Source organism: Podarcis melisellensis, assembly GCF_964234715.1.
Source record: "Podarcis melisellensis genome assembly, chromosome: 3".
Taxonomy (NCBI): Eukaryota; Metazoa; Chordata; class Lepidosauria; order Squamata; family Lacertidae; genus Podarcis; species Podarcis melisellensis.
In genome coordinates this window covers 65,632,306-65,646,100 of record NC_138530.1, presented here as the reverse complement: position 1 = coordinate 65,646,100, position 13,795 = coordinate 65,632,306, and the positions used below count along the sequence as shown (strand labels likewise).

Genomic DNA, 13,795 nt, shown 5'->3' with positions numbered 1-13,795 from the left:
ATCTTCATATATATATATTCTTTCTTTTAAAAGAGTTCATTATGCTGACAAATCAAGAAAAGCTAAAAGCTATAATAAAAACTATCATATTAGCTTGTTGATGTTAACAACAGTAGCAACTAGTGACAGCAATAACAAAACCTCAAAAGCTTTCAGTCAAACAAAGTGCTCAGCCAGAGGCCTTCTTAACTAGCCAAAGAAGTAGCCAACTCAATCACACTTAGAGCAGACCCACTGAAATTAATAGGGTGATGTTTTTACTGGTCTCCTGAAACAATAAAGAGGGTCTAGTGAATATCAGCTGGTAGAACAATAGATAGGCACCACAACAGAAAAACTGGTAGAGCTCCTCTGACCATGAGGGTCAAGGTACTGTCGTTGCTTAATACTCACTTCACCTTCTACCATATGATTTCATTCTAGCTAGGGGAAAAACCTGTGGTGTAAATAGTATTTACACTTAATTTATGGTTGTGCCCATCTACTACACATTAATGTTAAATCATCCTAAGCTATTATACTATTTTCCCGTGTTGCTCTCCCCCACTGTCATCTGCTTTCATTCCTTAACATGTTAGTCTTCCAACATCTCCATACAGACTCCCCATATATAACCAGAGTTCCATGTTACAGATGTTATTCTTTTGTGTTGGAATATTTTGGCTAAATATTGTCAATTTATTAGCTAGACATCTGGCAATGTGCAATTGCAGTCTAGCTGAAAAAGGACCTACACTGACTGTCTAATTCAAAGATAATGTCTGGTGTTATAACAGAAAATAAGCTACTTTTAAATTTCATGAAGTTCTGAGACCATGACAGTCTTAGGTGCTAACAAAGTGCCGTGCAGTTTGGTGTATTGGTACACTGCTAAATTTAGAAACACTTCGGGGGCATTATGTGACTGCTGCCTTAAATAAGCTGTTTCGTGATTTTCATGTTGGTCTTGTTCTCCATGTTTGAGAGAGGTTGGGTGCTAGTTCCCACTGGCACTGAGTGCCATATTCAAGGATTCGTGTTCAAAATCACTGGCTTTGAGTATAAAAAAATAACAGGAGCAAACTATTTCAGGATTGAAGTTAGTCATTTATTTGGGCAGGATAACAACTCCTAGGCAACTAGCTTACTAAGCCCAACACTCAAGGTGTACAGTGATACACAGGGGAGTGTTTTGTGCATTAGTTATAGTTAGATATCTATATAGAGCTTGAAACTTGGGGGGGGGGGCTGGACTCTCATTTGCAGCAGTGGGGAACCTCTGGCCCACAGCCTAATTATGTTTACCTTTGTTCTGCTTGCTCATTTTACCCAACCCTGCTCACCTGTTCATCCATATGATGTCAGGCATGAGACAGGAAAAGCTTCAAATTGCACTGAATTCAAGCCATAGCTGCAAAGGAATGTTTGCAGCTTGAATTTGGCATGGTTTTGTATTTGGTTGTCTTACTGTGTCCCACTAGCTGTTGGCTCTTTTCCAAAGTTACTGACTGACTGTATAGTTGGATTATAGGTGGAAAGAACTTGGAAGTCCTGGGAGGCAAATGTTGTTGTGGAAATGTGTCATCAAAATGGAAAGACGACTGAAAGGGAAATTGCAGTCCTAGCAAGAGGGACTGTTACCTGTGTTAAGCATTGGCTGTAGAAGACAATTTCCCTTGGCATAAACATTTAGGATTTAAATATTGTGCTTGCCAAGCAGCCTGCAGTTGCTTAAAGTTGGATGAATGCTTGCTTTTTGGGGAATTCCCAACCATTACAGGTGCTAAAGCTGTAAGTGTTTAATTTTAGATACACATTTCAGAAATTAAATTCCTGTGCTTACACAACTTGTATATGAACAGCTTTTGCATAAGATGCTTGTACCTTCATGCACATTGTGCCTTCATTCTACTAGAGTAAAGGTTGTACAAAGGTTGGAAGATTAGCCTTATTTCACAAACTTTGAATTCCTGGATTTACTTTAGATTTGCAACTTCGTTCAGTGTAACTGCAGCATAACAAGCAGTATCAGGGGTGTATCTTTGATGTTCTGATGCAGTACAGAATCACAGATGCGCTACTAAGAGGCATTATAGACTATGGAAATTACTATTACTGATTGTGCCAAATGAGAAATGCTTAGCTGCTGATCCACCACACAGCACCAAAGAAAAGAAAATTGGATCAAACTCTAGATTTCATATACTTTGAAGCTGTGTATGATTAAGAATTAATTAATTTTCAGGGAGCTAAAAAGTTCATTCTGAGATCATTTAAGATAAAGCGCTTGAACTACAGAGAGGCTTCCTTCTCTTGGATCTTAATCAGCTGATAACCTAAAAGGTGTTTCTGAAAATGTGCTGTTATAGGTTGAAAAGGCTGGTATGCATTGATGAGAGAACATTTGCTCTGAACCCGTATTAACTTAAAATCCCTTGAAAACAGATAAATTATAAGAACATCAGTTTCTTTCTTCAAAATAAAAATAGTTTGTTATTTGGGCTTTCATATTTCCTGTATAAGTTAAAAATGAAGTAATTTCACAACGGCATTGTGTGCAGCTAAGTGTAAAGCCATGCTATATTCGTTTTTGTTATATATTTACAAGTTAAGTACTGGAACTTGGTGTGGAATTGGGTATCCAGTTATTATTTGTGTGTCCACACCTGTTTGATCACAGCTCTTGTGTTTATTTGCAGGTGCAGGTGGGGCAAGCAGACATCCAATGTCCCATAACAGAGTGTAGCGAACACCTGGATGAAACAACTGTCCTCTACAACTTGCCACATGATGACATCATCAAATATAAGTACTTCCTGGAACTTGGCCGTATTGGCTCGAGCACCAAGCCATGCCCTCAATGCAAGCACTTTACAACTTTCAGGAGGAGAGGCCACATTCCAACCCCTACCAAAATGGAGAACAAGTACAAAGTGAGCATGCTCACCAAAGCTATGGATTAGATGGCACAGCTGTGAGCTGCAAAAGTAGGCCAGGATATGGTGGGCATTAAATGGGCTTTCTTCTCTTACTGGAACCTAATGTAAGATGTGCTTTTAGAATACAAATCTATGGTTTCATACCCCTTACTAGCTAATTAATGTCGGCTTTCCAGAGTAGCTGGCCAGTTAACCTATTAGTTCCTTTCTTTATTGTACTGCATTGTTGTTTATTTTGAATTAACCATGCTGCCTGAAATATTTCATGAAGTCTGGCAGTTCCTACATTCCACCAAGCATTAGGTGAATACCACCATACTTTTCAGTAAGTATTAAGTTACATGTATCCATGGTTGAACTTTCTGTAGGTTTTAGCTATGCCGTTTGATAACTGCAGTGGAAGCTAACTTAGAAATTCTTAAGGCCAAGCACTTGTTGATTGACTCTTAATTATGGGCCACCTTCTCTCATGTGCCCTGGTTCTCAGTAATTAAATAGGAGTACTGAAATAAGCCTGTGTTGAGGGACCCTGTCTGTGTAAATACAGTCTTCAAGACTTGTAAAACTATTTTGTAGACTGACCAAAATTCTCTTGTATTTGTTGAGATCCAATGTCATGCCAATGAACACAAGAGGTCTCACCCTTCATCTACTTCTTGTTGTAGTTCCCTAGGCCCCCATTTTTTTCCAGAGGGTTCCTTACGCCTTCAGAGAAAATTTGGGGGGCACAGGAAGGATAAGCCCCATTCGTGTAAGTGCAAGTCTACTGTGCAGGTTCCACATTGAAATATTACCTGTTATTACTGTTTACATAGCTAGTCTGTATTCCCATCTTTCTCCCGTTAATATGTAGACATTGGGGTAGAACAGGGATTCTCAAAGGTGGAATCTACAAACATATAAAAAATGTGAAAATGCTTTTTTAAAAAAAGTTTTGAAAAATACATTGAATTTAGTGTCATATATTTATATTGCACTTTACAACACATTTAAAACTTTTTATTTGCAGCTTCAGATAGGTAGCCGAGTTGGTCTGACGCAGTCGAAATAAATAAAAAAATAAAATGAAAGCTAATACCCAGAACAAATTTAGTTGGTCTCTAAGGTGCTACTGGACAATTTTTTTATTATTTGCAGCTGTAAAACTGAGTTCAGATTATGGCCCATAGACCATCAGTGGTTGGTGAGCTTCATTTAGGTGGTTTGTGGCATGTCTGTCAATTTGTGTTTGAAGATGGGAGATGGCACATCCATCACATTAAATATTCATATTGATTTTTGATTGTATTTTTATTGCTATGAATTCCAATTGCAATATAATAAAATATAATATATAAGAAATGAAAGAAGCAATTAAAATGCAATTAAAAACCATACTGCATCTACCAAAGTGTATTACAAAGGCTACAACAGGTAGAAAAACTAGTGAGTCTCTTGGGCTTATTGGTTTAAATACCTGTGACAGGGTGAGCTCCCGTTCCCTAGCAGTTTGAAAGCATGCCAGTGCAAGTAGATAAATAGGTACTGCTGTGGCAGAAAGGTAAATGGTGTTTCCGTGTGCTCTGGCACTTGCTCTTGCCAGAAGTGGTTTGGTCATGTTGGCCACATGACCCGGAAAGTTGTCTGTGGACAAACACTGGCTCCCTCGGCCTGAAAGCAAGATGAGCGCCACAACCCCATAGTCGCTTTTGACTGGACTTAACCGTCCAGGGGTCCTTCACCTTTCTTTTTGTTGTTGTTGTTGTATGGTGCCCATAAAAAACACTTGGTGTTCATTATTCATTAATGGAAGGTAAGTTGTTCTCCTTATCATTTGCAGATAGGGAACTGAGGCTGCAGTAAGTGACCCAACCAATTCATGGCTGAGCAGATTTGAGTGCTGCATTTCCATATTGATTTGGTGAATGACAGTGATTCTATTCTAACTCCTTTTGAATTTTCACTCCTGGTCCTTTTTTCAAATTACATTCTGCTGCTTTACTTGTTCCATTAAGTTATGTCAGTGTAAGGAGCAGCATAATGCGAGATTGGGGACTGGTGTAATAAGATTAAAGTGCATTATATAACGGGATAGCTTAAAGGTAAATGCATTCCAGTGTTTATTGCTGCCATCTTCCATGGGTTGAATCCAGATTTGATCATGATTAGAGGAGAGCCATTGATACCAATGTGACTTAGTACTGTTTAACCTGTGTCCCATTGATTTTAACTCCAGTTGATTTCAATGGAAAACATAACTAAGCCTGGATCCAGCCCTTTCTTTACTTTTGAATGGTTTAAACCAGAAACAATGTGCGAGTCCTTCTTTCCATTTATTTATTTGACTTACACTCCACCCTTTCAGGCACAGACTGGAGATGGCATACATAATCTTAAAAGTTTGAATCTGCATTCTCTACACACCTGCACATAGAATAAATACCTAGAATGCTTGGAGTGTACTTAGCCTTGCCAGATCTTGCATAGCAGCAATGTGCCTGTGTGTCTGGAGCAGACACCCCCAACCTGCGGCCCTCCAGATGTTTTGGCCTACAACACCCATGAGCCCTACTTAACAGGACCAGTGGTCAAGGATGATGGGAATTGTAGTCCAAAACATCTGGAGGGCCGAAGGTTGGGGATGCCTGGTCTGGATCTTTCAGGTGTGACTGGTAGGAAACATTGCCGCCCAACCTTGCAGGTTGTGTTTGGGTCTTGGGTTCATATCTCTGTGTGGATATTAATGAAGTCAATTGCTGTGTTAAAACTATTTATAGCTTTGAAAATGATAGGCCTATCATTTACAAATATTTGATTGGGTGATTGCCAGGGACTGGACGTCTACTACAGCTGTGGAATTTTCTCCCCAGGGAGCTCTATTGCTCTCTTTCCATTTCTCATGGGGGGGTGTTGCATACATTTTTTGACTCCTGAAGGCATTTTATGACAATTTTGTGCCATTTCAAAAGACTGCTTTTAAGGCTGCTGTGTTTTATAATTGTTTTATGTTCTGTCTATCTTTGTGTTTTATTACTGTAATTTATTATCTGGAGACTGCTGTGCAAATTGAAAAGGGGGATCTGAATAAAGTAATTAAATATAAAGTAGCAGGTCTTCCCTCAAACCTGGAGAGTTAATTAAATTTAGGAACTTGGAAGTGTGCCAAAGGTTTGTGTGCTTTCTCCTCCCCCTCCCAGCTTACGGTTCCCTTCTCTATATCCTGACTTTCTCTAGCCACAGATTGTCATGACATACACATTTACAAGCTAGAGTTTGCCAATTTGGACATTATGACTAACTGTGTTTTAAGAAAACCAGGAAGTAGAGAACAGAACACTCAAACAAAAGTGTAAGAGAGAGCACATTGAGCCACATTATGTACCTGAGCCTTGAAACCATCTTTCAGAGGATTGTTTTATAAAGTCTGAACTATGCAACTGTCTTTAGGTAGGATATATGTTACGGTTTTCTTTTTCGTTATATATAAATATAATTGTAACATTAAATAATGTATGCACTATCTGTATCCTTTGGGAGACAGTGGAGGTGCTGTGTCAGAATCCAGATAATGCTTTTTTCAAATTGCTCTCCGTCCACAATCAGAATTTCATGCTTTTTATGACTCCCATGTCCTCTGGTGAGCTGTGATGAGGTGTGATGAGAAAGTTAGAATAAATGTCTGCTGTAGTAAGATCACTGTTCATATTTATTTCTAAAATAAGATTCAGAAGTGGTAAATGTCCTGGCTTGCTTTTGATCCAGTTTTGCCTTGGAGAATTCCCTGTATTTACTATGGTGAGCATTTTTCTTAGTCATAACTCAAGTGAAACCCTCTTTGTCCCACAGTGCATGAGAACTCCTGGTAGCAACTAGAAGACAAAAAGTCCCCAGACAGCAGGAGTGTAGGACATGTGCCCATCATCCCTGGCCATTGGCCATGCTGGAGGGCTGCATGTACCCTTCACCTGCCATATATAAAACCAGCAGAACAACAGTGGAGGTCTAAACAACAATCGCCTTCCATATTTTATTATACTGCACAAACTAAAAATGGACTTGTATTGCAGTAATTTCTTGTGTAGGCAGTTTTTTTTTGGGGGGGGTGTATTCCGTTTCTGCCTAGCCCAGAAATTTGTTTCATTTTCATTTTTCATTTGTATTCTTTCATTGTACATTTCTGCCTTTTTGCAACCTATAGCACGAAGGCGGGTGACAGATGAAGTGAAGGCTTGGTGTGCTTGCATGCTTTTAGAAATAGAACACCAAGGATGCCTACTGAAGTATCCAGCAGACAGGCTCTGTTATGAACTCTGTGGGATTCTCTTTCGTCAGAGGAAAAGTCAATATAGAAGGGCAGGGAGAACTTTCTCATTGTACTTGGTAGATGCTGAACAATGGAAGCTCGGATTCCTTCTTTTCTTGAAGCCTGCCACTGAATTATTGTAGGAAGTATATCCTGTAGATGAGAAATGAAAAATTTATCTGCTTCTCATTAGCTACAGAAGCTCAAATAAATAATATTAGTGGGAAGGAGATGTATGGAAGCAGATATATTCAGTACTTTTATAATACTTATTAGAGGTTGGCAAATCATCTCTAGTCATCCAAATAATCTTATTTATTTATTTATTCATTCATTCATTCTGTTTTGGAAATGTATAAACTATTTGCTTTTTTAAACAAAGTTCTCCTAGTGGTATACAGTTATATTTAAAAATAGACTAAAATGCACAAATTGGTTAAAAACAAATATGCATAAATATAATTTGAAAACATACATAAACGTCAGTAAAATATTTGCAACAAACGTAACCAACTCATGTGTCTTGATAAGTCCACTCAAACGGAAACAGTGTCTAAAACAGTGTTGTGAAGGCGCCTCACCTGGTGTCAATAGGCAAGGCGTTCCAGAGCCCAGGGGCTGCCACGCTAAAGGAGCGATTCCTTGCAAATGTTCAACAAACATCGTGTAGCACTTATAAGAATGCAAGCTCCACAGACTGTGGTGGTTGAATAGGCACATACAGGATGAGGTAGTTCCATAAGCAAACTGATCCTAAGTCATTAAGGACTTTATATACCAATAGTAACAGCTTGTGCTTTGCCCGGTAATGAATCAGCAGCCAGTGCACATTTTTTAGCACAGATGTACTATGCCGACAGACTTCTGCTCCTATTAGCAATCACGTTGTAGCATTCTGCACTACCTGGAGTTTCAGGACCAAGTGCAAGGGAAGCCCCAGATAAGAGTGTGTTGAAGTGATTCAGTCTTCAGGTTACAAATGCTTGGGAGTTCTGGGCTCATGCTATTCCAATCCAGGAACAGTCACAGCTGTTGTAGCAGCCAGAGCCGGTGAAAGGTGATCCTAGCTACCAAAAGCCATTTGGACCTTCAGTGACAAAGCTGGATCCAGGAGCACTCCAGTTGTCATAGCGGCTTTTTCAGAGGGAGCACAACCACGTCTATAGTAGCAATCATTCAGTTTCCCAGACATGAGAACCACTCACCCACAGAGCCTCTGTTTTGACAAGATTCAAGCTCAGTTCGTTTCCCCTCATTTATCCCAATACTGCATCCAGGCTCTAGTCCAGGAGCAGAACAGCTTCTCCCAATTCAGATATTATGGAGAAATAGAGCTAAATCTCAATAGTGTCCCTTTCCCCATTTTACAGCTTTTAATGTGCAATACAGTACCATATAGCACAGCATGGGAAGGCCTCATTCAGGTGGAAAAAAATGTTCCTCCTGTCCTTCTGCTGCTCCTAAAACTCTTCTCTCCAACCATGAAGCCTGAACAGAACTACAAGGCTCCTGTTTCAGGATGGAGCCTTGAAAAGGATATTTTTCCTCTCATGAGGTGGGGAGAATCTGCAATGTCTTGTTATTGCCCTTAATCTTAAATTCAGAGCTTCATGATAATGCTCAGTGTAAGGAATGTTGAAAATGCTGCCTTCCCAATAAGCAGCTGGGGATTTTAGTTTATTTATTTTTTTCATGTGGCACTGTTAGTTAGACACAGCTTCCATCTTAAGTTTGTATTAGGCCAGATTTCCTGAGCTAGGTGCCTTAAAGTTGCCTTACTGTTGTTTAGAGACATTTCAAAGAAAGTAAAAGGGATGTAGCAGGATTATGGGGGGGGGGGGGGCTAAATCATCCATATTGGAAAATTAGCATGCAGTGCCCACGCCCTAGTTTCCAAACCTTTTCTGCAGACTGGCCTGCCAATAAGTTCAGTAACCAGCAAACAGTTTGCTAACAGTTGAGGTCTCTTATGCTGCATTTCTCTATGAATGCACTGCTGGTTTGGCTAAGAAGCTGCAAAATTATCAAAGCCATTAGTGTGGCATTCTTCGCCATCCCCCATAACATAGTCAACTAACATAGGTTATTTTGGGAAAATGCTTGTGCAATCTGAATTGTGGGTTCCTAATCACATTTATCGGGCAATCTTCAAAACTGTTTTGTTGTTTTGTGCTCTTATTTCTACAGATACAGTGCCCAACCTGCCAATTGGTGTGGTGTTTTAAGTGCCACTCTCCATGGCATGAAGGTGTCAACTGCAAAGAGTATAAAAAGGGAGACAAGCTGTTACGTCACTGGGCCAATGAAATTGAACATGGGCAAAGAAATGCTCAGAAGTGTCCAAAGTGCAAGGTAAGAGAGCGCATACTAAGTTACGTTTCTGTTTGGTGCACGAAAATTCTGTGAAGTTTTCCAAACGGAGATGCCTTAGTGAAATTCATGCTCGTCAAGTTAAGTGTCATCAGTTCTGTTAGATTCAGAATAACTTGATCCCTGTCATCTGCTGACCTTGCTGCTCTTTTACAAAAGTGCTTATCTGTCACCCTATTTATGTTTGTGGTAGCTGAACTGCTGAGTTTCGGAGCGCTTAACATTGCTGGTCTGCAGAAAAAGAAAGAAAGAACTCAAGCCTTTCAATACAAGTTAAAGAATGTGTTTGATATTTATGGAATGGCGCTTTCACAAGAAGCAAGATTCTGGGGAATCTGTTGCACCATTCTGCACAAGGAACTAATAGTGCAGAACTGGAGAAAAGGAACAAGTGAACATGATGCTGATACAGTTTAACCAGGCAATGACTGACCTGGAAAGGGAGCCTGGGGATGTGGGGGATAGCTCAATGAAAATGTCAACCTGGTATGAAGCTGTTATTGGGATTGTTAGGAAAGGAATTAAAAATAAAACTGCCAATATAATAATACATTTGTAGTACAGTTCTGGTCACGGCACCAAAAAAGAAAGAAAGAAAGAAAGAAAGAAAGAAAGAAAGAAAGAAAGAAAGAAAGAGAATATTTTTCAGCTGCAGGAAAAGACAACCAAAGTGATCAAGGAACAGCTCTTCTTTGAGAAAAGATTACATTGTGAGGCTTTTTAATGAGTCAAGGGGTAGGCATGTAAGTAAGGGGAGACGTGATAGAGGTATGTCACATTATGCAGTGTGGAAAAAGGGTGAAATCTCTCTCTTCTATATAACACTGAAAGCTGGAGTGTTGTGAGTAGACTCTTAAATCCCATCTCTAACATACCCGTATTTTTCGCCCCATAGGGCACACCTAGTTTTTTGCGGGGGAGGGGGATAAAGAAAAAAAAATATTTCCCCTGCATTCGCCCCATAGGACGCACACACATTTCCCCTTCATTTTCGGAGGGGAAAAAGTGCGTCCTATAGGGTGAAAAATACGGTAAAACCTGGTCTAATATATAATGCCAATATATATTTATATATACCTTTAAAATATGAAATCAATAAAGTTTGTATCTTTCTTTCATAGTAGCCTGTTCGATATAGCGCAGGTGTGAGATTGACCTACAATTGAGACAACACTTTAAAAACATAACATAATAATATTTATTATAGGAATTAATATGTGTACAAATGAGATTAATTTAAACATCACAATATAATGTGAGGTTACAAGTATGAATGTTATTTCTGCCATAAAGTTGATATTGTTGATATTGTTACTAAGGAATGCAGGATTCACTTTTGTCAATATAAATCCCTCCTAAATCCAGGGTCTAGTTATCTCTGTCATTTAAAAGTGTTGTTTTTTGGATTGAAGTCTTCACACAGATCCAGCCCTCACTCTTCTACTTATTGACTTGATGGATTTTCAGCTGCAATAAGGATTTATTTATGGGCCAGGAACACCACTGTGGCTTTAGGTTGCCAGTTGCTTGCTGAAGTCTTTCACATTCCTTAAGCACAAAACTTCTCAAACTGTCTATCACCAGCTGCTGTCTTCTGTTACTTCCCCTTCAAGAGTTTCTTCAGGCTATGAATCTTCCTCTCAGGCGTAGCCTTTTCCCCTTCGACATTTATTCTTCTCTGCCTGCTCTCCCTGCATTCTTTAGTTTGCGCTTCCTTTCTCAGGTTCTTTTCTGCCTGATTTGAGCTCCAACTGGGCCTCTTGATAGTTCTTTGCCTGGTGTTTTGGTCTTCTTCTGGTCACAGATACTCCCTTCTATTATGTTTTTAGAGTGACCCTCAGATTACCATTCTAATGCTCCTGATCAGTATAGATACCATTTACTTCTAGTTCTGCTAACTGCCAAATATGCATCTACCCTTAGCAAATATAACCAAGGCTTTTGTTAGCTGCCAGGCCTCCATTTGCAGAGGTTTAAGCCAGGCCTGATCAGCTTTACCTCATGTTTCATTTCAGGCTGAAGTATTTAATCATAGTACAACTCTTAACTCTAAACATCTATCATTTTACCGTAAGCAATAATAAATAGTTAATAGTGTTTTCCAATGAAGGTGAATGATAGGATACACAAAAGGAAGTACTTCTTCAAGCAGCAGCTACAGAATTCACTACCACAGGATGTAGTGATGTCCAACCATTCAGGCCACTTTAAAAGAGGGCAAGACAATAAAAAGGCTATTAGTGGCTACTATTCATGATGGTTATATTGCCTCAGGTATTGGAGGCAATATGTCTCTGTGTTCCAGTTGCTGGGGAGCACAGCCTGGAGTACACTTAGACCTGTGTCCTGTTGGTGGTTTTTCCATAGGCATCTAGCTGGCCAGTGTGGGAACCAAATATTGAACTAGCTAGGCCTTTAGTCTGATCCAGGAGGGCTGTCCTTGTGTTACTATGGGCTTCAGCTGATGCTGAATGGTTGTGACCGCAGCCTTCATCCCAAGCTTGTTGTTGGGGAAGGGTCGGGGATCACTGCCAGTTTGATTCCTACACATCTCTTCAGCTTTAAAGTTTGGAGAAAAGCTTAATATGCCTGCCAGAGGGGAATGCTACACTTTTGATGGCATGCATGGTGTGTAAGATTGATAAAGCCTTTCACTTAGTCATTACTCTAAACCAGATCTCATTTACCTTTGACACATTTCAGATAAGAATTTATTTGACAGATTGACATACAGGATGTAACTGGTTTTGGGTTGGTTTTTGTTTGTTTCTCTTGGTGTGCATGTTTTTAAGTAATACAGATTTCTTTTACCTCCTTGCCCTTACTTGGCTGAACTTTTCTATATATAGGAGAAAGCAAAAAGACCAAATTGGCTTGCCCCTTGAAGGTATGGGGCAGGATGAGATCTAGATGTTGTCTTGTGTAAGCCCTGTTGAAATGAATGGAAACTGCATAAGGGTGCTTGGATGGATTATGCCTGTAGTAGATAGAAAGGCTTTTGGTCCCTTGCAGTTCTGATTCTGTGGTAGATGAAGCTATATGAACAATGTGGAATACGCATAGAAAGGAATGACAGCTGCTGTGGACAAATGCCAACTTTTGTTTTATGTTAATGCTACAGCTTTAACTCTTCCTTTGTACTATGTGATTCCTATTAGACAGGTTGCATAGCTCAGCAGTGGCATTATGGCAAATGATGTGACATAACAGCTGAAACAGTATTATTGTATTTCTCTAAAAGGATAGCCTGCAAAGATCTTGAAGTACCTTTTTCATATCGGTGTTCACAAATCTCTTTCATGTGCTGATGCCTGCGTGTTGTTTTTACAACTTTATTTTTTTCTGCCTCTTAGTAAATAGTAAACTTGTGACACCTTACACAGAAAAGAATAATGGTTTACAGTGAGACATTTTCCAGTTCATTTCTCGTGTTTAAAATCTTGTGGCAAATATCTGATTAAGAGAGCTTGATAGCAAGCCTGAGAAAAATCTGCACTGAGGACTTTCAAAGTGCTAGTCAATAATGGTCAATGGATTTTTTGTTTGATCACAGCTTTATCTACTTTGCTGTCAAATTCTCTTTGGATGAGATCTAACATCATGCCAGCAGCTGTAGTAGGAATTCTCCCTTCATCTCCTCTGCTCTGCAGCTCCCTGTTTGCCCCAGTCTTCTCCAGAGGACCCTCCAACCCTAAAGAGCAGGTGCAGAGGCTGCATGGGAAAGAAAGCAGGATCATGCCCTATTTCCACAAGAGGAATTGTGTTGCATCTCATTAACTATGTTTCAAAACTAGTCAACTGAAACAATTGTACCGTGGTACCTCAGGTTAAGTACTTAATTCGTTCCAGAGGTCCGTTCTTAACCTGAAACTGTTCTTAACCTGAAGCACCACTTTAGCTAATGGAGCCTCCTGCTGCTGCTGCGCCGCTGGAGCCCGATTTCTGTTCTCATCCTGAAGCAAAGTTCTTAACCTGAAGCGCTATTTCTGGGTTAGCGGAGTCTGTAACCTGAAGCGTATGTAACCTGAGGTACCACTGTATTATTTTCATGCTGATAGATCAACTACTCCACATTTTTGTTTCTGGATACTTTACATAAAAAATAAAATGAGTTAATACTCATACCACTCCCTCCATAGCTTTGCATATGTGCTAGTAGTCTTATTGCTGCACTTCTAGTTTGTTTTGAGGAATTTGTGCAAATCCCTGAAGCTAAGAGGTTTAG

At 39.7% G+C, this 13,795-nt stretch overlaps 1 protein-coding gene across 1 annotated transcript in view; it reads left to right on the top strand.

Moving 5' to 3' along the window:
- Positions 1–357: 357 nt before the first annotated feature.
- Positions 358–13,795, top strand: part of RNF217 (ring finger protein 217) — a gene marked incomplete at its 5' end in the record, with an annotated part of 37,012 nt that continues 23,574 nt past the window's right edge. The window contains 3 exons of the mRNA XM_081904765.1: positions 358–369; positions 2,679–2,912; positions 9,388–9,552. Coding sequence (XP_081760891.1) covers positions 358–369; positions 2,679–2,912; positions 9,388–9,552 — 411 coding nt within the window. The remainder of the gene's footprint in view (positions 370–2,678; positions 2,913–9,387; positions 9,553–13,795) is intronic.